We start from the raw sequence: 26,952 nt of genomic DNA on the forward strand, positions 1-26,952 counted from the left end.
CCTACACTCAGTCCACGCTATCCTGGCAGTCGGGCCGCACATGGGCCAGAAAAAAGAAGACAACCCTGGCAATACGTAGAAAGGATTGAATAAACTTTTTGTGTGTGAACTGTTTCGTGGTATGCAGTTTGGAGCTGTCCTAAAAAATGGTGATCATCACTGATCTTGGTAAGATCACTTTAAATACAATGATTTAATATTAGTTTTAGTAATAACAGTCGATAGTCGCTTTTGATTGAATACATTCAATGTTTAATGTAATACTTATTCCGATGTAGGTAGTCTTTTTAAGGAAAGATTAATAACTTGTTTATTCCACTAGTCAGGTTGGATTGAACGACAGTGGACATGTTCATTTGAATTGTAAATATGGGCATTATACACAGACAATATTGTTTATATTATCTAACCAACAGCTGATTAATGTAACGTAGAAGTCACGCTGCGGTTTGTTGAGCATTTACAATAACACATGTGATACAATTTTATTTTGTATCCATAGTAATATACAAAATATGGCCTCAATTATTAGGCGTTTGTTTGCATATCTGAGAAAAATTAAAGTTACATTATATTCAATTAATTTTCAGTTACCATTCATTTATTCAATTAAGTTTCAGGTACCCATTAAGTACAGTATAAAACATTTGCATCGCGTATGTTCAATATTGTGTTTTGTTTGTAACTGGAAAATATGTTTTAGACTCTACGTGAAGACTCTTAGCTTTAATGTTTCTCATTAGCGTTCTAACAATACTTACGAATCTTTCAGACTATTAGGTAGAGTCTGGCAACACTATGATCAATTTGGTAACTACTCATAATTATCAAAACACTAAAATTATGAAGAATTTTTCAAAAAACACACAATAATTTCTCGCAAAATTAGTTTCAGGAGCTTTTTTAGTATTTTACCTGTGTTTGTACTTTTTCAACTACTATCCAAGGTTTGCTCATCATGCTCCTAATCTCATGCTATTTGTATTATTTTCGACTAGGACCACTGAAAATCTTATGCTTTTAGTCTAGATGTGTAAGACATCTTGTTTGATATGGCTTAATCGAAATGGTAACGACTGACGACTTATCATGCTCGTTGAAATCCGCATGTTTGGACACTCACGTTGATTCATATCAGAAATACCCATAAATTCTGAAAGAAATAAACCAGTTTTCTTTTATGTTCCTTGGGACTCCAGAAATCAAAAGATTTAGGACTAAAAAAATATCTAACCACTGAAGATCGCAGTTTTTATGTCACAGTCAATATTATTGCAACTTACGATGACATGATACTTTGAGGGTTGCCTACGGCTACAAACCTTGCATAATGCAAAATTGAAAATAACTGTCAAACAGGCAATTCTTATTTATGTTAGTGCCCGTGTCAATCGCTTTGTCACGAATGTAGTTGATGTAGGTGAAGTGTCAAGCTCATCCTTGTCATGCGGTATGTAATTTGTGACTCAATGCTTTATTAGCCCGTGGGCAGGGCAGGAATATCTGTTTGTCTGACTAGAATGCAGACGAAACAAAATAAAAATAGGATGCTTAGTTACTACAATAAAATAAATAGGTAGGAACGGGCTGAAAAAGCTATTGTGTCTTTAACCGGCTATGCCATGTCTATACTAATATTATAAAGCTGAAGAGTTTGTTTGTTTGTTTGTTTGTTTGTTTGTTTGTTTGGTTGAACGCGCTAATCTCAGGAACTACTGGACCGATTTGAAAAATTCTTTTTGTGTTGGATAGCCCGTTAGTTCCTGAAGGCTTTAGGCTATATATCATCACGCTAAGACCAATAGGAGCGGAGCACCAATGAAGAATGTTTCAAATCAGTGATTTTTTTCCTTTTGAGAGCTGACGCTGCGTAAACGGTTAAAGTTTCGCAAAAATCATGTATCACAGGATTGTTCCCCTTTAAAAGTTCTAAAAAAAAGTCCGCGATAGTATATGTCTATCTTTTAAGGTTGGCTCATAGTAACCCTTTTTATGCAAAAAGAAATCTGTTTTATATTAATGCATTATTTGCGGAGGTTTTTTCATAAACATGATATTAATCCTTATCCAAATAAATAAGTTATTCATCACAAGTATTTAATTTTAAACATACTTGGCCTTTACACCATTCAATTTCAATAAATATCTTAGGAGATATCGCAGTTTTAAAATATCATCGCAGCAAAATAATGATCAAGTACTGCGCGCGCCACTGATGGATCAATGCACAGCCTAAACCGCTGATCATAGAGACCTGAAACTTGGACGGTGTGTTCTTTGTAAGACGTAAGCATCTGATAAGAAAGGATTTTCCAAAATTCTACCCCTAAGGAGGTAAAAAGGGGAGGGCAAAGTTTGTATGGGATAACCAGATTCCTTCGTTCAATCTACTTCAAATTTCGCATAAGCATTCTATAACAGAATTAATGGAAGACGTGTTTCGTATTTTAGTTAAATGCATCCCCTAACTATGTTAAAAAGGGGTAGAAAGTTATTTTAGTGGTGATTTGCTTCAAAGTTGATATTAATTACTCATTAGTGCATTTTTTTTACAATCATGTCATGTTAAAGACTATCATACTCTAGGGGCCTCCACTTAACCTCGGAGTGGGTGCCCGCTGCGTGCGCTCACCTAGACTAAATTATTAAAAGTGCCTACCCAAAGTCATTATTCCACGCGGACGAAGTCGCGGGCACAGCTAGTACATACATATTTTGACTTAGTTAGGTGTAGAATTTGTTTAATAAGGGCTTGTAAAGTTAAACTTGACTCTAAATGAGATCTGAAAACTTTGTCGCAAAGCGAGCCACTAAGTTCTCATCTTAGCAACAATTTGATGACAATATTTTTGTTGGGATTTAAGGCCGGGTAGCAGAGAAAATGGCGAAAATGAGGTTTTCATTTTTCATTTTTGAGGTACTAAACAGTAAAATTAAAGGCTAAGATTTTTTTTGGGCATAGTTGAGGATATTTTCTAGGGCTATTAACGGATGGAAACACGATTTGATGAAGTTGACTCGATAGAATAAATTCCCAAAGTTACCTCTATTCGTTTTCTATTTATGGTTTTATTTTTAAAATAAGCGATTTGCGATTCTGAATCTTTTACTAAACTAAAGTTCAGAAATAACTTGAGGGCTTTTAACGGATGAAATTTTTATATTGCGTCTTATTTAGTTACTATCTTAAAAAATGTGGAAAAAATCGCCCATGACGGCTTGGACAATCTCAATCAGTCGCGCGGTGGCGCTTACGGAGGACGGACGTGTGTCAGTTTTTTGGCCGTGACAGTTCGTAATTTGTCAATATTTTTGACAATGATGACTTTGATGAGTCACAGTATAATAATATCAGTGTTACTGGAGAAAGCTAAAATTTTTGATAATTAAGAGTAATGAATTTTGTCTACCTATTGAAATTTAAATCGTTGGCATCCTTTTAAACTAAGACTCTACTCATGATACATAGTATATTCCTCAAATATGAGACAAAACCAATGAGTTAAAATTACATTTTAATAGTACCTACATACAATCGTCTTACACTCTTTAGAAGAGCACACTGACACAAATAAATAATAAAAAATTAGGTCAGTGGGTCAAATATAGGGGCAGCTGCACGTCACTGAAAGACGATTCTGTTTACTCGGCATCTGGGCTGGAGAACATAAATCCTTGCTTACAGATGCAGATGTAAATAGAGTTATAACTGGACAAATTTTACATGAAATGTTTAACAGAAATCAGTTAAAAGACACATACATGGAATACCAATAAGGTTGCGGAGGGAAAGCTACCTATTATAAACTAGCGGCCGCCCGCGACTTCGTTCGCGTGGACCTTGTTTTACCCCCGTTAGATATGATGTTTTACCTCGTTTTACCCATGTTGATAGATGGCGTTTCACGGCTTCCCTCGAATGAATATTTACGAACGTCATACCGTAGTTTGTCCAGTGTTGTAGATTTTAACCAATGACGATAGATGGCGCTTTTTAGACACGTCTTATTTATTTATTGAAATTTATTTGCCACATATCGTCATAATTTTAATCTGGGTTATAAACAATAATACTGTAAAGTTTCAACAAAATCCGTTCAGTTGTTTTTGCGTGAAAGAGTAACAAACATCCAGACATCATGACATCCAGACATCCAAACTTTCGCCTTTATAATATTAGTAGGATATTTCACAATCCAACCTAATATTTACTATTTAGCATTTACTTACAGTAAATAAAAATAAAAAAAGAATAAAACAAAACAGGGTTTCAAATTACCTATCTATACCTACATAATATTATAAAGAGGTAAAGTTTGTGTGTTTGTATATTTGTTAAATTGTAAGGGGTAATCTCGGGTAATTTTGGCAGTCATTTTCTTCGAAGTTGACATCAATACTACTTAGTGCCTTTGATTTAATTACTTTTTATTTTTACAAGTGTTTGAAAACTCCATGTCAGATTGTGTTCAATGTCAAGTGAAATCTCAAATTGAAATGTCTCAATCTCAATGAAGAGACTCTGTATTTATTCCTAGAATTCCCCTAACACCGTCAAATTACCCTTTCGAATTCAAGACAGTGCAGTTTCCCATCAGTCTGCTTCGTAATGACTTTATAGTCATGACTTTGTTTATACAAAGCTCAAAGTCAAACTCTAGGGACCTCTGCTTAAACTCCTATGAGTGCACAGAGGTACGCAGGTAACCGCGTGTGATGCTCATAGTAATTTTCGATACAGAACCCCGTACACACGTCATACATATTATAGAAAGAAAACACCCAGACCAATACCAACAAATATGTTTCTGCAATTTTAGTATGATATTTTTTATTTATTAATAAACAAAGAGACTGAACAAAATTTATGCGTGTACTGATTAATGTTATTAACCACATGCAAAGCTTCGTGAATTGCAACAACTATAATAATTTATTATCCAAGCTCTAAATAATCTCTACTAAGAGTAACTTATCATAAAATGTGTTTCCAATCGCTCAAGCTCCCAAGGGCCTACCGATAGGTCGGGTGACGTAATCTTGAAATTCTTTAAGCCGGCGCAGAACTTCCAGAAGGTCGGGCGACGCCATGGCCACTTTGTACCGTGTTTACTTCTGCAGTTATATTTTATATTTATTCGATTCTAGAACTAGAATATATTCACAAAAAGTCTGAAAGGTGTTTTAATTTGTATCACTTGGATATTATTTGTATTAGAAAGTGTTGTGAGTGTGACGCTTGAAGGGAAGGTAGTCAACCTAACCTAACCAACTGCGTATTTCTATACTGTGTAGCTGGAAATTGTGGCGGGAGCTCTTTGGCGCGCTGTCTTCGACGAAGAATTGCGCGCGCAGATTTTGACAACGCGAAATACCTACTTTAGCAGAAATACCAAGCCTTAAACTACCTACCAGCTTCCAAATAATGAATATCAACTCATCCTAGACAACGTGCACAGACCTTCAAAATTAACAACAATAATAACCTATTCAAAAATGAACTTTCTCTTGTATTAGCTGTCATAATTTCCTGCCATTAGATAAAAGGGTATGCATCATATTAAACGTGTCGTGGGCATAATAGCCATTATTACACACAATGCTAACCGTCCATTAATAGTTTGTCCATAATTTTGTCCGCTTTGTGACAGCCCTGCCCTAAATCGCGAATTCCGCCTATTACTGGATACTTATGTCAAGTTGTGTCACGAGATAGATGTTTGTCCATAACTAATTTGAATTTCTTTGACCCTAAAAATATGCACTTTTTAAAAATATTTACTAACATTTGTAATTAATTAATTTAATAATAAATTGTTCCAACCAACAATTTTCGTAGCATTACCGAACTTTAAGGTGAGTTTATTTTATACTTATATCGAATATTATCTCGGATATTTAATATCACAACACATTACAATGTTTCCGAGAGGTGTTAACTGCAGTTCTGTGTTAAGGACTTCCCTTCCTTGAATACATTAAAATTTATTGTTTTTTTATTTGTATCTTTGTTATTGTCAATATCCTAGCATAAAATAATCATAAAAAGAGATAATATATTTCTGCAGGTAACTTAGGTTTTGAATAACGACTTCAGTCCGATATGACGCAGTTGACCTCATAAGTAAGTACCGAACACAAAGTCAGAGCCCTAGAGCGAACTAGTGCTGCCCATTCGCTGTCTTCAATATCGATAGTTTTAAAAATGAATTTCCCTTGATTATCATACTTTTGATTTGTGAACAAACCTATTAACTCCTAAAAAATGTACTTTTATCTCATCTCTACTTTCTGTAACAAATTCGTTTGTATTTTGAAGGGCTTTCTTGAATGTACGAGCGTCATATTACTCTTACCATTATTTCCTCGAAGAGCACAGTCTATTTTTTGAACTAAAAATCTTATCAGTACCAACATCAGTACAACTATTTGCTCACATTCTATTTTATTTGTTTTTTGATAATATAAACTTTCATGCAACGTCTGTATGTATTTAGTTGGTAAGCCTTATTAAATAAATAAATAAGTTGTCTGTCTACTTACCGATTTCAGAAAGTAGGTAACTATAACTAGTTAAATGGACTTCGCCAAGAGAAGGAGAATGGCACCTTCAGAAGCGTGAGGAAGCGTTGCAGTGGCGCTACTGTGGCACGTTTGCCGCAGCACTACAGCGCTTCCTCACGCCTCCAATTTTATTTGAAGCGCCAGAAAAAAAAAAGAAGTTGATTTTCTTTAGACCTAAAGATGAGGATGAGTGTCTTCTCATCGGGTATCGATAACCATAGAGCACCTCTAGTGCGAATGTTACAAAGCTCATAAATATCCAGGTGCATTTGTGGGCGAGTGGCTAATAGGGTACCACAGACCACTGGTAGTTGCCTCAAACTGATTATTAATTACTGGTAGACGCGGTAATTGATCGGCCTTCACGTGTGGATCGCGGGCAGGTATGATGTGTGACAGAGACAGTAGATTTGCAACTTTATTTCGTCATTTTCATTAATAATAATAAATATCACTGGACATTTTACACTACGCTTCTAGTCCCAAACTAAGCAAAGCTTGTACTATGAGTACTAGACAACGGATATAAATACCAACTTTTTTTTGGAATTACATACATATTATACATAGTAACACTCAGCCCCATCACAAATTAAAATTCAACATTTTAATTTCTGCCCGGCCGGGAATCGAACCCGGGACCTCTTGGAATAGTAGTCCGTTTCAAACCACTACACAAAACGGCCGATAATAGATTAGTCCTTATAAAAGTATTAGTCCTTAGAATATCCATAGTTCCTCTTCTACAAAGGTCTTCTCTTTTAAAAATCAGTATGCAATTGTAACTAAAGACCCTGTAGTTCTGTCTGTAGTAGGTCAATTAATTCAATACTGACTTACTATAAGTAGGTAAGTAAGCAATCAATTCAGCTTACAAGCGCAGGCTATTTATAAAACCTGTCAATCTAATGTTATACACACACGATCTCGTTTACTATAATATGCCCTTCTGTGTACTACTTGCACTAATCAATTTATCATGCTATACCGTGAGTGGTCTCTGATAAGCCGTACTGAGTTTTCTCACTTTTATCAATTAATCTTTTATACAAAATTGCTTGCAAAACATTATTTGTTTGGCATGAAATCTGCTGAAAAGTGGCTTATAAATAGGAGTCCTCAGATGTGAAGGATTTTTGTGATAGAGCTGAGTTTAGGACGTCTAAAGATTCTAAAGTTTACATGGAAGTTCATGTCCTAAAAGTTTTTTAGAGATACACAAGTGTATAAGTCTCCTCTTCTGCTTAATGCTACTTTGACGGCCCCCATTATGCCCTTCATTATGCCTTATTCATATGCCCTTATCCAGGTTAGCTGGATAAGAGACCACGATAAGCTATCGTTGGATGAACCCAATATCAGCTTATCACACGAGAAGCATATGCGTGTAACTGCACGTCTAATGAAAGCGCTCAGTCTCAATAAAGCAGAATAATTTTACGACGTTTTCCGCAATATACACCGCAGTGGGAGGTAAAGACATCCGATGGGTAACATCCTGAATGTTCCTGAACAAGGTCGTTCCACGATCGCACAGCAAAATTACTGTTTTAGGGAAACGACAGCAAAGTACACCTTCCTGAATTAAAGTGGTTGAGAATAGGATTTGTAAGGCTGTTCACATGGGAACTCTGGCGCCATGTAATTTGTTAATAAATTCTACTTTGGGCTTTAACGCGTTCTGTTGTTGCTCTAGCTAGAGAGTGATTCATCGTATGTGACATAGGAGAGTCAGTTTTCATTTGCGTTTGTTGGGCGGGAAATTACAGCCGCTGATAGAGAATCAACAGACGGTGAGCAACAGCTGTTCATTACCAATGAGATACCTTGAAGTTGTGGTTGCGAGAATGCGACAGAGTCTAATCAGAAATAGAGTTCAAGGGAGAGGCGATCGACCTAGCGACATGATGAAGCGGCGAGGTGATGAACTGATGACGCCATCCGTCAAATTCTATGAATCCTAGCGCCAGCGCCACTTAAAAGTGTGCCAAATGCTGACACAGTGAATTAGAAACTTTATGAAAAAACATAAAGATCTATTTGAAATTCCACCTATTGTGGGCAGTTTTCCAGACATTTCCAGACTAGTTACGTACTATTTTGTTATTAATGAGGAAAAATAAGGTTATATGAATACGCAGATTATTAGAGCTTTCGTTTCCGCCAGTCAAGGACGGGTTATACCAATATAACGAATTTTCGTATTTTTGAACGTCATTGTCAATAATCGAGCTTATGTGTAATCGCGCTTTGACCTTTTGTATTGTTTTTATCAGTTACAAAAAAACAAAACCTGATTCAAGACCTACAGCCCAAACAGGTACCTACTTCTTGAAAACATATTATAACAATATAATTTAATGCAATATTCCTCTTATAATTTGCAAATCCATAAAAGTAGACAAAGACTTACTAAGAAAAATCTTAAACGAGTGTCGTCATCTTTGTTTCAAAACAAAGTGTTTTTTAATGTAAAACAAAAGTAGAATAACATGTTGATGCCTTTACCGAAATCATGACGTCAATATTATTTGTAACGTCAAGCTAGGCTGTTTCTGAATAATGTAGAGTGCCCAGATGCAGTATTAAATACTACATTGCACGTGAAAACCAGTACCTAGAGCTTTCTTCTGAAAAGTTCACGATAATAGTGTGTGGCTAGTTTAATCTTAAACTGTTAAATCAAATGCCATAACTTGACTTGAAATATCATTTTCCTCAAAAGTTGTCTTTATGACAAAGTTTTTATTCATTTTCCGGGACGATTATCTTCTGATTTTGAACGTAGATTTATGGTCTAAGAAAAAAATGATACTAAATTCGATGTCGTGATTCGATTCATGCTAACAATAGCATGTTGCCAACCAGTCCCTTACATCCTGCACTTAATTGTTTATCATCAAACGATATTTCCTATTCCGTATGCAGAACGGCAATCATCTAGTACAGTGACCCACAATAATCCATAGACAAACGGCTCGTCATCTCACATGCACCTATTTCTAACGCCCAATTAATTACGCAACAGAATTACGGTTAATTGAATCTGACACGGCAGTTAGACGTCCTCAGCTGGACACCGAGATATGAAATTGATGATGCAGTTCATAGAAACTGTGTGGCTAATTAAACAAACCTAGTCTGCGGACCTTGAGTTGGAATATCGATGAAGATAATGGAGGAAATGTACCATATTATGAGACCTAAAAAATTCTGGAATTCGCCTACAAATAAGGCAATTGCATAGACAGGACAGAGAGGGAAGCGCCAGTTCTCTCTTTGACTTCTATCCCCATGTATGTAGAAAACATGTAGGTATATTGAGTGCTGTTTTTGACACCATGTTTATGTAAATCGTGTTAGTGTCAGTCAACTAACCACTATTTATTTTAAAAACACAATTTGAAAATAGGTATGCCTACCTCACACATGATTTTAATTTTACAGTCTTTTACTACTCTAAAATTAGTCAAGTGGTGTCATCACGCCCCTAATTAGGCGTTATTTAGTAATTTTTGTTTCAGGTGTAATACACACATTTTAGCTAGGAATAGGTAACTACCCTACTATTATAAAACTCTATCTTTTAACGTTTGTAGAAACCAACTCGCGCCATCTATCGATGAGTAGCGGAACGTTTTAACGAATAACTTAAATAAGTTAATTAAGTAAAAGCTTCTGAATTTTATTTTTACTTTTTATTCTTGTTCTTCCAGGTATCAAAACCGGTGCTCGCAAAAGATGACTCTAACCCCAATAACCCTCAAAATGGCGGATTTTGAACGAGTGTCGTGACCGAAACTTTTCAAACAAAATGGTGACAGAGCCGTCGTCTTATGAGATGCAAGTTCGCGATGAAAAAGAGAAGGTCAATCCAGCGCCATCTGCTGGGAAGATATTCTACCGGCCAGGGGTCATTGAAGAAGAGACAGATGAGACTAGTGCATACGACAGTTCCATGGTAGAGTCGCCGATGCTGGGCTTCAGTGGGAGCGGATTGCTGAGGCCAACCCAGATACATCCATCCAGCAGCCTTCATAGGATACCGACTTACAGCAGCTCTATAGGACAAAGTACGGTGTATAGACAGGATACTTCATGCAGGTTGGTTGGTTTTCTATTTACTAGTTCAAAGTCTATTTTTTATTAGTAAGGACCTTTTTATCGCTCGTACCATAGTATGGTGTCACTACTTCGTCTTAATTACTCGTATGTTGGCTGGCACTGAGAAGTGGTGGAAGAAACTCAGTCACTTTTACTAGGCATTTGATATTTACAAGATAAATCTCTCTCTACATTAGACTTTTGAGTGTGAGCTCATCAACTTCATAGCATTCCTTTTGTTAAGGATTTCTATTTATGAACAGGCAGAACTAAAGAGTTCGTGAAATTTTGCTAGTTGTCTTATAATTTTACTAGTCCACTTCGAAATAAAAATAATTTTCCAGTGTAGAGGTATGGTATGAAGATTAAGCTCGGGATGACCTTGTGTCGTATTTAAAATCGAAAGTTTTCACAAAAGTGAATCTTTTGCTTAGACATCATTATGATATCGAAATCAAATTCAAACTCTATGTTATAGAGCAAATCCAGTAAACTATTGATAAGCAAAAATCACAAGAAAAGATTAAATCTGTCAACTACCCACATCTCAAAGATATCTAAGAAATAGTGCGTAATCTAAAAAATATTTATACTTGCAGTTGTTAGAACACTGATTCCGTTGTAACACTCAGGCATAAGTGTGTCCGTGCGAATCGCAATCCTTGAGGTACCAATATCTAATCAGTGTAAAATGAGATAAAGGAACTTATCGAATTGTTTTGTCAAATAGTTATTTGTTCGTCGCCGTGACTGGCCGTCGAGAATTTATTTGAAAAAAAGAACGAGTTAGAATCTCATTGGAACCATCCTTTTTGGAATCGCATTGTTTTTTTTAAGTGTGGAAAATGTGTAAAAATGAAGCAAAGGCGTAAATAGTGAAGTGATAACAAGACATTATCGCTGTTGACCAAGTTCGTTCTACTTTTGTTTAAATTAATCATCCGAGTGACAAGGTATGTCTCGCCTACGTCTTGCCGGGAGCAACTCCGTAAGAAAATTTTGAATGATTATCACATCTTAGTCTCATGGGCATAAAACTGTTAAAATTAGGTGAGTATCTAAAGTATTTTTTCAATGCTTTTATAAACTACTCTAAGGCTGAGTTGCACCATGTTACTTTAACTTTAACTAACGTCAAAAATCTGTCAAACTCCATACAAAAAACACCGGTTCTTGTTACAGTCACGGTTAAAGTAAGTTAGTGCAACTCAGCCTAAGTTTTAACCAGAATTGCGATTTAAAAGATAAATACGAGGAAAATAATTTCATCCCCATATAGTAATGCTTAAAAGTGTTAAGTTTGTAAAGCAATGTTTGAAATTCAAAATAACAAATCATGAAAAACAAAACGTCATCATAGAGCTTCGGCCACACTCAGCAATTGATTTTATGACTAGGTTTGTGACTTAGGATTGATTAGATACTACTTATTCTGTGCTACGAATAGGATTGTAGCGACGTGATGCCAGCTATTTCATGACTAAAATCATTATCAACTCCATTTCTCACCAAACGTTTTCGTGTGGCCATTGCTGTACCTCTCTTTGTAAATTTTTAATTTTAATTAAAAATATAAATCATGACTTTACACTTATTTTTTTAATAAGTGTTTATTAAAAAGTGAAGTGGCAGTAAATATTTCCTGTTCTAATCTATTTCTAGTCTAGCCAATGACGAACCAAGGTTCAACAAATAACGGCGAGTTTTAATCAACGTAGTGTAATCTAGCAAGCCCCAAAGATCACCTTTAATCTAGAAAATCCGGCGAAATCTGCAAACACTGATATGGACCTTTTAATCTTGATGAATTACATCAAACACCTTTCCACTACTCGAATGGGATGAAAACGACAATTTGTGGGCAATAAGGCTTAGTTTTATCTGATGTTGAACACAAAGACACAATAAAAGGCGAATTATCACGTCACGTCATTTTACAGCGTCATAATAATTTTTAAGAGATTTGACTTATCCTATAATAGTCCTATTTACTGGTCAAATGACACTGACTGCCCTTCATTCAAGAAAATGTTGTTCTGAATTTTTGTTCTAGTTACAACGCGTAGCTTTACTTGCTTGGCTTTTTACTGAAGTTATTTAATCTTCTAAATTGATAAAAATTGAACGAACTATGTAAAGTTTAGAGAATTCGATGTAATAAGTATCCTATGATTGATAATAATAAATAACTTATTTTTAATGAAAAATCTGACACTTCGTTCTACAATACCTAGTTACTATCACATGTTAGAATGCCTATTATGCCACCATTCTAGGATAAAAATCATACTTAATAATTTATCTATCTGCACATGGATATCTTCACACAAAATCCAGCAGAAGTTTTCACCGCTCATTTTCCAAATTTCGTAATTCTAAGTGGTCATAATAAGATCTTCTACATTTAAAACTAAAACATCTAATAAAATTTACACTTTGAATCATATTATATTAAAACTGTAGAGACTGTTATTCTTTACATTGACTAGAAATATGTTATTTGAAAAACAATATTCGTAGCTACGAAGTTACTTATAATAATGTTACTTATTTTATGACATAGTTATTTACTGCCATACCGATTGCCTAACTAACAGGTATCAATTTCTTGGGATAACTACGTTACGCAGCTCACGCTCCACCGCTCATACAGTGACTACGCCGTAGCAAGATGCAATACTAAACTTAGAAAACGGATAACTTGTACATTTTAAAATCAGAAGAAACGTTTAAAAAGCTGAATCGAAATTGACAATGAAAAATGGTGCTTTTGGTAATATAAAGTTTTTTCCATCAGAGGATGCGCGCGAAACACGTTCGTAGCCGCGGGCACAATCTAGTACCTCTATTAAATAAGTATATAAAAAAATCTAGAGTAACTTTATTATTATGTTACATTTTCAGGCTTTCAGTTATTGAGAAGTTAAAATATAGTTATTCTTTTCGCAAGAAATAAAGGAATGTTTCAGAATATTTTAGATTCTACGACCGTGTTCTTGGCAGAAACGAAATCTGCACAGGCAACGCCAGGTGCTGACGCTAGTTATTTACACATTCAATTGGGGAAACCCGTTTTTATCATTTATTGTTTTATTTACATATTTTTAACTATCAGAACACCCACAGCTAAATTATCATAAACTTTTACAACAGCCATATTGCAGTAATCTGTTAATCTGAAAATACAAATATCAGTTCAGACTAAAGAAATATAATCATCTATATTTGTTCAGCATAATGTAAATGTTCCTCGGAATATAATTATGAAGTCTACATTTCAAACTGCACTTTTGAAGTGAATTTACCAAAGTGAACACGAATTCATTATTTATTTATTAAAACTCTATTTAGTCAATAAAAGTTCTCCTGTCTTTGTTATAAAACAATATAATTAAGTAAAGCAGGTTAGTACATGGTGGTTATTTTAAAGAAATAATTAAATAAAACAGAAGTGAAAAGGAAAACTTATATGAACTTTAAGCTTTTATCCATTTAAAGCTGTGAGGTGTCATAGATTTCAAGTGAAGCAACCCAGTATCCGTTTTGAGTTTATAATTTCCAACCATTACATACTGACCAAAAATCTCGAAACACTATATTTTTGGACATCACTTAGTCCCAATATGTCCCAGAAAAGTCTCAAGAATGTCTTTTTTGAGACCTTGTGCTTTCTAAGCCCTTATTAAATGACGGTTTTAAAATAACTTAAAAAGCAGTCTTTGAGAAGCGTGTAACTTTTTATTAGTACACTTTATAGAGTAATATCCTTTATTGTTTAGACTTTAAACTAATTTTCTTTATAAGAAAGGGTTCAATATATCGTAGCACGTGTATCAGTCAGTCAATTGTCAGGACCTCTAAGTGCGCACGCGCGGGGCAGTGTGATTGTGATTGTATCTAACCGCCCACAATTTGAGACGATTGCCCTCGGACAATCTGACCCTAAATATAGACTGAGAAAGCTGTATACGTTTTCCTTGTTGCTTTTTGTTTGGCTCTAGACTCTAGAATGAACATCTTAATAGCAACTTTGGAGAAATGTTAAATTCTGTTTTCAAAATTCCAATTCTATAGATTTTGGAAGATGAACAAAAAGTACTCTACATATAAATCACGGATATGGTCAGACATTCCAATATAGTGATCTGAAAAATGGCTTTATACTAACAAATAATTAAAAATTGTTAAAAGTTTAGATGAAAACTTTCTGAAAGTTTATTTTGAGGCTATTTATATGGGGAAAAACACTTTAGAGAATTGCCTTTTGCCCTCGTGTTATCCTTCTAGTTGAGAATTTGCAAACGACGTGTTAACTTCATTTAATTTCAGTATTTGATCTTCAGGAACTTCTAAAAATGACTCGCAAATATTCAACACGTAGGTGCTTATTTTGATATCACGACTCAAGTGTCGTCTACAGTAAATAAATAAATAAGTCGTGCTTAATGAGGTTGACACGAACTACTGTGGAAACGTAACGCAAATTATTTTATTATTGAGGACTTTTCTACGCGTCTTATAGGTATTTCATAGAAGACCAACATTAAAATGAATTAAATCTCGATTTATTTCAACATAAAAGCTTTACCTACCTTTTTATAGTGAGTTTCCGATATTTCAGTTGTAGATAGATCGTGTGGGTACTTACTTTGTACATAACGCTATAATGAATTATATTTATTATGCTTTCAATTTAAAATACGAAATATCAATAACATAAATATTTATTGGATAATAAATTAATCGTATGTTGAATAGATAACTAAAGCACATGATCAAAACAGATTAACAAGACTTTATCAAAATAAAAGTACTTTTGATATTGTATTGGCAGTGACATTTGTAGGTCAGAGTTACTGTATAATTAAAAATGTGTGATTAGTTTTACTCACCTGTCACAATCCAGTAATTGCTAATTCTAATTATAAAAGATACACATGGCAAATCTTTTTAGTTTATTTAGATACAAAATTATATTATGATCTTCAAAGTTCAAAAGAGATTTAAATAAATTTTGTAGAGCGAAAACCTGCAAGAAGTTTAACCGAAGTTATGAGGCTGAAAGCCATACCATCAACCGCTAAAAGCTCAGTACACATGAAGTATTTATGAAGTCACGTTTTTACTTTTTACGCAACCAGCACATGTATCCCCAAAAAGCCCTACCCATTTATTTATCTTGCAAATATCGTCACAAAGGACCACAATTACATAGTTACTAACACACCTCCTATCGACCTTCGGTTATAAAATGGTCGAGATTCCCCAATTAGTATCGAAAATGATGCGCATTAGCGAACCACTTCGCACTGTCAAATTAGCCATTTTAACGAACTGGGTGGGGGTAGCCGCCATTTTGGAAAATATAGGCTGATTTTTACAGATTAACATTTAAATAACACACATTAAAACATATTTATTGAACATTTAACAGAATTTTTCGATTCTGGTAACTGTAGTTATTAATATTTAAAGGTTTAAAAAAGCGAGCTTTCTTGTAACATTTTGAATGTTTTCTAATTGTTTAAGCCTTTTAATGAAAACTTTTATGTATTGCTGTTAGTGTGTTATAAGAGCTACTCCTACTGCGTATGAAGTTTTGCATAGAAAGAGACAAAGACGCTCGTCTCCTTTGTAAATTCATTCTAGATAAAACGTGATGTCTACGATGACGTTTTCTACACAAGCAGTCGTAAATTAAATGTAAACAATTAAAAATAAATAACAATTCATCATTGCTGCAGCATCAGTCAATGTTTGCTGGTAAAACCGAGGAACAGTCTCTTAAATACATTTTTAGTAAGCTATAAAATTATTTGCTCGTGGTTGCGTTTACTCGTGATTTCGCTATTGTAGGTGTATCTAGAAGACATTTCACTGTAATTTTATAAATGCAAACTAAATAACTTGTGTGCCAATGATTTAGCTTTGCGTGAATTTGGGTTTGTCAAAATAAAACCGCGCTGATAAAGGTACATGGATGAAATCGGAAAATGTAACTATTGAAGAAGATAATCTTATGTATTTTTCCACGTATACTACTTCACATTTTCATAAGATTATTCAATATTGAATCTTGAAAATAGCCTGCTGACATCTGTAAAATGTTTTAATTTCTTGTCGGGGTTTAAATTTTTATGTTCACTTTGACATTTTCTATTAATTACTCTACTGAAATGATTTTTAAAAATTAGTTCATATTATGAGTTCGTTATCGAATAATAATTACTATATTACAAAGGTACTGATACTGGCATCTCCACCAGCAGCGCTGTAATCTTTTGGCACACCCTATATCAGCTATCGTCACCGGCCACTAACAAAGCATTTTCCGGGCGGACTGATAATTTTCGTTATAGAATCTCGCGATACAATTATACAACATTTAGCGTGTGCCAGTCGTGATCTCGTCATTATCTCGCGCGGTGCTTCAGGACGAAGCCGGGACGGCGGCGCCGGCGCAGACGGTCCGCCGCGAGTGAGCGCAACGCACGAAACCATGCACGCCGACCCAGAATCCCCCGCCTGCCGGGAAGAGACCCAACTCCTGCCAGATGACTGGCTCAAAGTCAAGACAGTACCCGCCAATGGAAACCTCTCCCCCGGCATCTACTACCCTCAAGCCAGCAAGAGGTTCGTCGACGATCGCCACCCTGTGCCGTCACCGACCGACTCCCACCCGTACTGTTTCGCTTTTGTCCGTCTTCTTAGCAATGTTTTGTGTAAACTCATTTACATTAGAAAGCTATTCACTAATTGTTCGCGCATTAGCGACATCACATCGACGAAGGTCGACGATGCAAGCGTGAACTAGACATTCACACTTAGGACTAGTGCATATTAGATAACAGGGTTCGTTCAGGCGAAACGTTCATATTCCGTGTATTTGTTTACAGGAGCCGATCGCACAGGCCCGGCGTCACGCGGCGAACGAGAAGACGAGCTGTTCTCAAAAATGGCGAGTGCAACGTCCTCAAGTCCAGGATTTCTCAGCGGCGTATACGGTTCCTCCAGGATATGTTCACGACCCTTGTTGATGCCCAATGGCGATGGACTCTACTTGTGTTCACTCTATCGTTTATCTTGTCCTGGCTGGGATTCGCGTTGATTTGGTGGCTCATATCATTCACACATGGAGATCTGGAGCCTGATCACCTACCTCCCATGCAGGAGACCTCAAACTGGAAGCCTTGTGTGTTCAATATATTCGATTTCACGTCTTGCTTCCTCTTCAGTATTGAAACTCAACACACCATCGGTTACGGTGCTCGCACAACGACGGAAGAGTGTCCCGAGGCTATTTTCATAATGTGTCTACAGAGTATAGTTGGTGTCATGATACAAGCTTTCATGGTCGGTATCGTGTTCGCCAAGATGACGAGACCAAAACACAGAACGCAAACTCTACTCTTCTCAAAATACGCTGTGATATGTCAAAGGGACGGCGAGCTGTGCTTGATGTTCCGCGTGGGAGATCTGAGGAAGTCGCATATTATAGGAGCAAGCGTTAGAGCTCAACTTATACGATCGAGAACAACGAAAGAAGGGGAATTGCTGTCGCACTACCAGACTGAGTTAGAGCTGAATGCCGATGGATGCGATAGTAACTTGTTCTTCATTTGGCCAATCACGATGGTCCATAAAATCAACGCTGAGAGTCCGTTCTACGGAGTGTCCGCGGCGGACATCCTCCAGGAGAGGTTCGAGATAGTAGTTATATTGGAAGGAACGATAGAATCGACTGGGCAGACGACGCAGGCGCGATCCAGTTACACAACAAGTGAATTAATGTGGGGACACAGATTTGTGCCTCTAGTGACATATAACCGTGAACGACAAGGATACGAAGTGGATTATTCTAAATTCGACGTAACGACGCAGGTCGACACTCCTCTCTGTTCCGCCAAGGAATTGGACGAGTTTTACGGGAGCCAGGCTGATCGTAGATCTATTGGTGAGTTTGTATTTATGCATGAATCTGGTTGTGGTTGACTTTGTGTTTGCATACAATGCTTATAATGCTTTATACTGTGGGCGCATCTATGTGGTAACGGTTATCACGAGACAGGTTGCTCTCAAATCGAGATAAAAAGATATCTTCGCCATATAGACCTACATTAGACCTGCATATCAGTGTTGACACGGCTTGAGAAGTTTGATAGAATTTCCTTTATTTGGTACTTAGTATTATTTGCAAGATTGTTTATCTAGGGTCAATAAATTAACTGCCTTGTTTACAATGTGATAGTGGTTAATTTATAGTGAAGGTATGCATCAGTGCCGATGTATTGGCGTATTAACCCAATAAGATCACCAAGATCAATATCCTTACAATCGTGTAAAACTGTTATTGCGTTGATAATGCATTCAAATGATGTCTTGCCAAGCGTGTCACATACAAAGTGAGATGAAGGTATTATATTACACGTACTTGCTAACTGCATGGATAGAGTGAGTGTATATCATATATCAATCAAGTACTTATCTAATAACGGCGGAGATCCTTTGTTTGTGTTTTAAGTACTTGCTTATTAATGCAGACAGATGTTTCGCTAGTAAGAAAAATAATATAAAATAAAATTAAACTTACGTAAATAATAAAAAAGGAGGCTTGTCAACCTAAGATTGCAATCGAAGCACTTGACCAAATATCTCAGATAACAATGTAGGTATTTTTCTTTTTATCAAAGTAATTTACTTAAAGACCAATGTGTAGTACTAATAACATTAATTATGGTTGATAACGTTTTATCCGAAAAAAAAAAACAAAAACTCGGAGGCCTTTCTTGGGACCTCGTAAAATTGGTCTATAAACTTTAAAAAATATTGACACGTTGCTTAAAAAGTCTTCTCTCTTTTGTTAAATTAATAATTACTAGAATATACCTCTATTACTGACACGAGCACTCAATTGAACTCGAGATTTGAACTCTTATAGATGTTGCAATAGCAAAGTCGCCAGGAGGAAGCTGTTACGGATCTGCAAAGATTTATGTAGACGACATAATATTGTAGACCCATTATAGAATCCCAGCAGGATGTACCGTTTTGCCAAATTGATTCCCAGTGTAACCACTCCCCTTTTCGGTACAGGATACATTTGTTTCGCTACCCAAAGAACGTGGACGTCATGACCAATTTGAGTACATCACACATTCGTATGGACCTCTTTGTTTCATCAATTACTGTAAATGGTCTCACATCCAGTTTGATGAGGTGTCGTTATTAACCAACTCCTTGTTTCTTCAATACTTATGTAAATACAGGTGACTAACATTTCCACCAACATGTGAGGTTCTAATGATCATTGCATTTTATTACTTGTGTTTGTGATGACGCGGTGACTAAAATCTGTCATTTTTCCGTTATCAGCAGGGTTTTCATTTCGCAAACACACATACTCAAAATAATCTTTAGGATCTAAATTCCAGAGACTGATGGCATCATAATAATCGTTATCTTGTAGTTCTTTTTGACAAGATGATTAACAGAAACCCGAAATCAAATTACCTAGCTTGATTAAAATTACTTAATCGATTACAAAATATTAATGCTTAAGATATTGTAAAATTAAGTACCTTTCTAGTACTGTATTTGAAGTTAAATTCAGAGATTTTCATTCAATATCACTCATACGTAAAGGTAAAAATACCTTTTGATGGAAATTCATGATTGCAAGTAACTTTAACTCCAAACCGAGTGTTAAGTACTTCTAACACTAGGTCAACGAAGTGTAGGAAGATTGATAACGGTGTTATCAAGATGTTGTGTCTCGAGAGTCAACACTCGTATGCGACCTTTAGAGGAAATTTTACAATATGCAGTATGCGCACGTACTACGAAGAAAACGCATTAGGTGAACTTTTTTCATTGAATGTTATTTAAGTAAATAACGAGGGTTTGGCTTTCACTGGTTCTTAGTCCAATCATTAAACATCTTCAATTATTTTGTACCTACATAAGTTTGCTACGTTTCTAAACACAATGGTCAATATTAATACCTAATGCATGCACCGTTTATTAAAACAAGTTGTGAAATATTCACACTTACTAATAAAAATTTTCAGTCGAGTAAGTTTCAATACTAGATTGTTTTTAAGTTATATTTATAAACGTTCTATTATTTTGATGAATATTCGTTATGAAAAATAATTATTTAATACTTATTTCATATTTATCTCGCTTTCAAGTCATATGCGTATTAGGTAGCCCACTGCTATATGACCGCAACTCAACCCATAATAACCGTCGATTATTTTATTAGGGGTCCGGCCAGTAACTTTATATTAGCGGTAGGTATTTATCAATAGGAAACTCTAATAACAGAGAGAAAATGTTATTGTATGGAGCCAGTATATGACAAATATTTATTTGTGTATTAAAACTCTATATTTTACGAATAGTGGAGTAGCACACATTTAGCACACCACTCACTATCATTTTAGACATATACTCGTATGTATAAAATATCATACAACGCCATGTAATCCCCAACTATGAAAAACATGTACACGTACAGTTCATGTACAGACAAAGAATAAAGCACTTACTTAAAAACTTTTTTGAAAACCTCCTTGTGTAGGTAAATCCTTCTTGACTGCCCCTCTTCCTCGCCTATCGCTGTCCATGTCTGTGTTTGTAACGTGTATGTTTGTGATGTACCACAGAGAGCTCAGACCACCAGCAGCTGGTCCTCAAGATGCCAGAACGACCACCACCAGAGCCGAAAGCAGAGCAGAAGGACGGCGACTTCACTGTGACCCTGTGAACGAATCAGTAACAAATATTTTAGAAAATAAACGTCATAAATGGAAGTGTAATTATACGTAGGATCTGTAAAATAATCTCGAAGATTGTAGGAAAATTAAAAGTTGAAAACAAGAAAGAATTGTCTTAAAAAGAATATAAGAGTATGTATTATTTAAGGAAAGGATCTGCTTAATAAAAATCTCGTTATGAGATATTTAGGTGTAAGTTTACGTTTGCTAATTTACAGATTTATGAATAAACAAATGAATTCCAGTTGCCTACAGTATATTAGGTACTATACTAGTCAGTTATTTTGTGTAGTTAAATTAATGCATTCCAATGTCTTGTAGTCTCAATTAAATATGGTGTTTGAATTTTCGTTGAATCTCAAAAAATAAATAAATTAGGGTTGTGAAAAACTTTCAAAACATTCCACTAAATTACCAGTTTGTATTAGGTTTTATTTAAATTTAATTTAAAATCTAATAAGTGTAGTTGTAAGTAGGAGTCGCTTTATTTCGTATCACAATGCAACGTGTACAAAGTATACCTATACCGTTGGCCGGTGTAACTGAAGACGTTCCCTATAACAAAGTAAATATTAGAGCCGATTTTTTTATAAGGGTAACATTTTGACAGACATTATAAATTATACAAAATCTGTCAAAATATCAAACTTTATTCGGGGAAAGTTACCATTAATGATTGAAGAATCGGCTCATTTATGTAGAAATGCACAAAAAATCTTTGACCAACTGTAAAATTTTGTTAACCGGCCAGCATGTATAAGCAAATGTATATAAGTTTATTATCAATTAATATAGTACTATTTATTATACAGAGATGTTAAAAATCCATTGATATTACTAATACATGTTTCATATTAATATTATGAAGATTAGAAGTCACGTGTATCTATGTTGACTTGAGAAAATCAAGGTACCTACATTGTAAATATTGAATGAATATTTATTTGTGTTGTGACGTTGATCTGTGTTTGATTTACTACACCCAAGATAATGATGACTATACTATAGACTACCCATTAAAGTATTTACTAAGGAAACTATGCAGTTACTTACCTCATTGTAAAATCATAAAATTCTAAATGCAATGGAAACTACATAAGTGAAGTGACATCGTAAAGGTAGCAGGGAAGCGCTGGACGCAGGCCGCTACCAATCGATCAACATGGAAAACATTGGGGGAGGCCTATGTTCAGCAGTGGACGTCCTGTGGCTGAAATGATGATGATGATGATGAATGGAAACTAAGGAATCATTATGAACAAAATTACTCTTATATTTATTGAAAATGAAAATAGCACAAATATTAAGCTAACGCTATAACGAGCTTAGCTTAATTTCTTTCGAATATTGTTTCAATAAAATAATAAGAGACAACACAGTGTTTGATGATGAAATACCTACTGTCCTAATTTAGGAGTACTTACTCACCTTATCAAATCTATGAAGAGATAGAATGATAAAGTGAATAAGAGAGAAACTGATTGTAAATAAATGCACTGATCAAAATACGCAGATCGAAAAAGTTTCACAAGATCTTTTATAACATCACTATCGTGAATTTAATGTTATTGCCAAAATTCAAGCTGATTATTTTCCAATCAACTTGGGCTAAAAATTTTATAGGCGAAATACAGATAGATCAGACTCGGCTCTCCTACCAATTGATATACTTACTTACTTAAAAGTTTAAGAAATAAGTGTGCATAATTCCATTTCCTAAAATTCTGGTAAAACTTTTAAACTACTACTTTGGTGCTACATTGTGTTGGTGTAAAGCTTTCTACGTGTGTGGCGTCTATGGATGTGTTTGTCTTATTTCTGTAAGTTTTTAATGTGCAAGAGTACCTTACTAGTATAATAAGATTTACAGTAAATTAAATAAGATCAATGTGAAAAGATGATGGCGTATTACGCCGTAATAGAAAGCTCAAGTACAATCATGTTCTGCGATATCTATCGCTAAACTTTAGTCGAAAATGTTAATTAATTAACAATATTTTATGTCAAGATTCTTATTTAATGAAATGAAATTAAATAACTAAATCGTTGATAAGATGGACCGACGACCTCGTAAAGGTAGCAGGAAAGCACTGGATGCAGGCCGCCACCAACCGGCCATTGTGGTAATAATGAGGGCTATCGTTTTTATACTTAACAGTTGGCACCCCTGGCGATTGACAGGACCTTACTCTACAGTGGCGCCATCTTGATGAATGCAAATGCGATAGTCCTCCTACCACTTTAGCGCTCACAAGTTGGCGCCACTGTCTTCGCTACTAGCAAGTGACAGGACCTTACTCTACAGTGGCGCTAACTGGTGAGCGCTAAAACGATAGCCCTCATTGGGGGTGGCCTATGTTCAGCACTGGACGTCTAATGGCTGAAATGATGATGAACTAAATCGTTGCTGAGTGTTAAGCTCCAAAACGGGACGACTACTCAGCTCAAATTAAAATTACTACAAGGCTATAATTTCATTAGGAAATTTAGAAAAATCATGCAAGCCTTAATCCACCTGGGCCCAAACTAATAAAAAAGTGACCTATTCAGTCAAACATTATCATTTGCAGCCTACCTGGGATCCAGCTCGCCGATCATCCTCCGACACTCGCTCTCCTCGCACGCTCCCAGCTCTCCTCTCTCCCGGATCGCCGACCGATTGGTGGTAGACGCGATCCAGCGAGCTAGCATCAACAACAGCAACCGGCCTCTGTCGGTGAAGTACCCGCCTGACTACTTTAACAGACCTGACCCTGAGGAGCACACGTCATCCAGCGAAGACGAAGCGATTGTGAAGAAGAGAAATACTAGGCTTAGTAAGAGCTAGGGTATTCATTTTCTCGCTCACTCAAGGTGTAAATTATACCACGTACATTATTATTGTGGTAGGGATGTTTTTTTTATATAGCAGGATTGCTCTTGATAACAATCTCACTGGGTGCAGATGCTATTGTGATTGTATTTTGAGAATAAACGAATAATTTGTAAGATACTGAAACTGAACAGTAGTGCCATCTTGCGACGCCCGACGTAGGGACGTCATACTTTTTTCTTTAGGATTTTAGTGATTACCTTTTTTTATCTTCATCGTATGTAGCTTAGGTTAATGAATATAATTTAGTTTAAGGTCAAGTATTTTTAAATAAACGCAGGAGATAAAAGCTTGTTTGTACCGACTTAGCATAATTAATTATAGCTTTAAAATTAGCAATTAACTTTTCATTTAATAAATATTTGTAACTTAATTATTGCAAATATAATTTGTAAATTAATAAAATTAAAAATCAACCTAAGTTTAGAAATCTAAGTCAAAGTTAACTTACTCACGTCATAGTGTCATCTAACAGTAGCAGTAAGTATTGGTATGTAAATAAAAGTCGTGTATACTAATAAATATTTATTCTGATATAAACTATCAGGCTAATACAAGCTTTTGTTTACGGCGCCCGCGCCGCCTAGACCCCTGATACAGATGGAAACTATAACAAAACTACATTCTCAAAACATTAGTGTCCTTCTACAGACTACTTATAAATACATAATAATCTGGGAGGAGTAATCAGAGAAGCAATTTCCAAGAAAATTAAAAAAAACTTTATACAAGTCTATAAAATTACAATAAAATTATAACTCAAAGAAAATGTATTAAAGTCCGAAGTAAGTTTTTCTTTAGTTAAGTTAATAATTATTAAAATAAGTTGAAATAAAAAGGAACACGCTAAAAATCGTAGCCGGTGTGCTACGAAAGTCCCTAATTTCGTAGCTCGTAGTCGTAGCAACCGTAGAAAAAATCTTGGAAATCGCCCGTTCAAATTATAAACTGTAGGCCTTGGATGCGCGCCACGATAAGCGTTTATCGCGCCATTTTATCGATTTTACGCGATAAACCCATATATCTGTCGTCTAAAATCATCGATAAGATTTTATCACGACGCGCATTCTAGCCGAGCTGGTTATTAAATATTTGTACCAATAACAAGCATTAGTAACACTAACACTTAACGTTTATTTATAAAATATTAAATCTAAATATTAACAAAGTGCCCATTTTGTTTTGGAAGCCGAATAATACTATACATTGACTTACATTTATATCACATTTTTTGTTGTACAAATATAACATTTGCGAATATAATCTGACTTTGAATATTTTTTTAACTTTAGGATTTAGACAACGGAATTGTAACGAAAACAAATAGCGTAAATTTGGTTTACATAAGTTAGTGGAAGAAATTCTTTAAATAATTTATTTTACAATGTGTAGATGAATACATAAATTCTCAATTTAAAATCAACTGGGAATAATGCTGGTAAAATAAAATCAATGTCAGTAAGGAAATGACATATTTCAAAAGGACTCGATCACCCTGTATAACATTTCCAATATATCAATTAAGCTAAATATAATTTACTTAATGTAAGCATTAGGCACTTTATAACTAAGCTACTAAGTACGATCGCCAGCACATCAACCTACCTAAATGTGTTAAACGTAATACTCACACCTCAATCGATTTTGAATCTTATACTGGAAATATAAATTTCAAAATTCATTGAGGAAGTCGTCAATCCATCGTTTGACTTGCTGGCCATTGTACATTTATAATGCCTTACGTAACTAAGTAGCTGTTCACAGACTTTTAAGAGAATACTTTTGATTTGCACCATTTTTGGGTTCCATAGTTATACAGGAACCCCATACAATAAAGATTATAAGACGTCATACGTCAGTATTTTCAGAGTTTATCAGTTAACAATTTTGAGTCAATTTTCAAATACTTAGGAAGACAATTTTTGGCCATTTACTATAAATTCATATAAATCAGGGGTCATATACACTGGAAAGTTAACTATGTTAATTGCATCTAAACAGACATCAATTTGGAATTCTTTATTGGTCTAATTATAAATAGAGAGACCAGCCACTGCATTATTCTATAGAAGTGAAAACATCGGTAATAGGTATTGATGAAAAAGTAACATTGGTTCTTTGATTAACTAATACATATTTTAGCGGAGAGACAACTTTCAATTAGTTCTTTAAAGCTTCATAGATCTCGCTTCGCCTCAACTAGTCATTAATTTATTTCTAAATAAATACTTGAACTAAATACAACCCTATCTGGTACATCGACTTGAGTGTATGCCAAATGAAATGATACTTTTGGTTAGATAACACTAACATTAATGTTTCTTACTAGTGACAATGTTTAAATTAGGCATAAGCTTTCTTGATTGAGTGGTTGACACTATTAGAAACCGATTGAATTAACTGCGCACCTGGTAGCCGTGACGTCACATTGACGCTAACGGGTGGCGCATTCAGCGAAGTACACAGCTCAATCGGGTAAAAATAAGCTAAAACATGGTCAGTTGTTTGAAATTGATAAAAATCATTCATACATTAGGTTTCTATTGATGTTAATTAATAACAGTATCAACAACGCAATTAAAGCAATGCCATTTATGTCATTTTATTGGTAAAGTATCATTATAATGGTAAGTA

The 26,952-nt window shown here is 35.2% G+C and overlaps 1 protein-coding gene across 7 annotated transcripts; it reads left to right on the forward strand.

Moving 5' to 3' along the window:
* Positions 1 to 25,671, forward strand: LOC135074609 (G protein-activated inward rectifier potassium channel 3-like). Of its 7 annotated transcripts, none has more exons than XM_063968959.1 (4): positions 1 to 168; positions 10,281 to 10,668; positions 17,565 to 18,622; positions 24,017 to 25,671. In XM_063968959.1, the coding sequence occupies exons 2-4, from the start codon at positions 10,379 to 10,381 to the stop codon at positions 24,271 to 24,273; spliced, it is 1,605 nt and encodes a 534-aa protein (XP_063825029.1). In that variant the 5' UTR covers positions 1 to 168; positions 10,281 to 10,378; the 3' UTR covers positions 24,274 to 25,671. The 7 variants fall into 7 exon arrangements, with proteins under 7 accessions (XP_063825029.1, XP_063825033.1, XP_063825030.1 ...); XM_063968963.1 differs by lacking the exon at positions 24,017 to 25,671 and adding an exon at positions 21,336 to 21,854 and having other exon boundaries at positions 2 to 168; XM_063968960.1 differs by lacking the exons at positions 1 to 168; positions 10,281 to 10,668 and adding exons at positions 11,387 to 11,718; positions 17,103 to 17,349.
* Positions 25,672 to 26,952: the final 1,281 nt, after the last annotated feature.

The sequence above is a fragment of the Ostrinia nubilalis genome, chromosome 9 (assembly GCF_963855985.1).
Source record: "Ostrinia nubilalis chromosome 9, ilOstNubi1.1, whole genome shotgun sequence".
In the NCBI taxonomy this organism is placed as follows: Eukaryota; Metazoa; Arthropoda; class Insecta; order Lepidoptera; family Crambidae; genus Ostrinia; species Ostrinia nubilalis.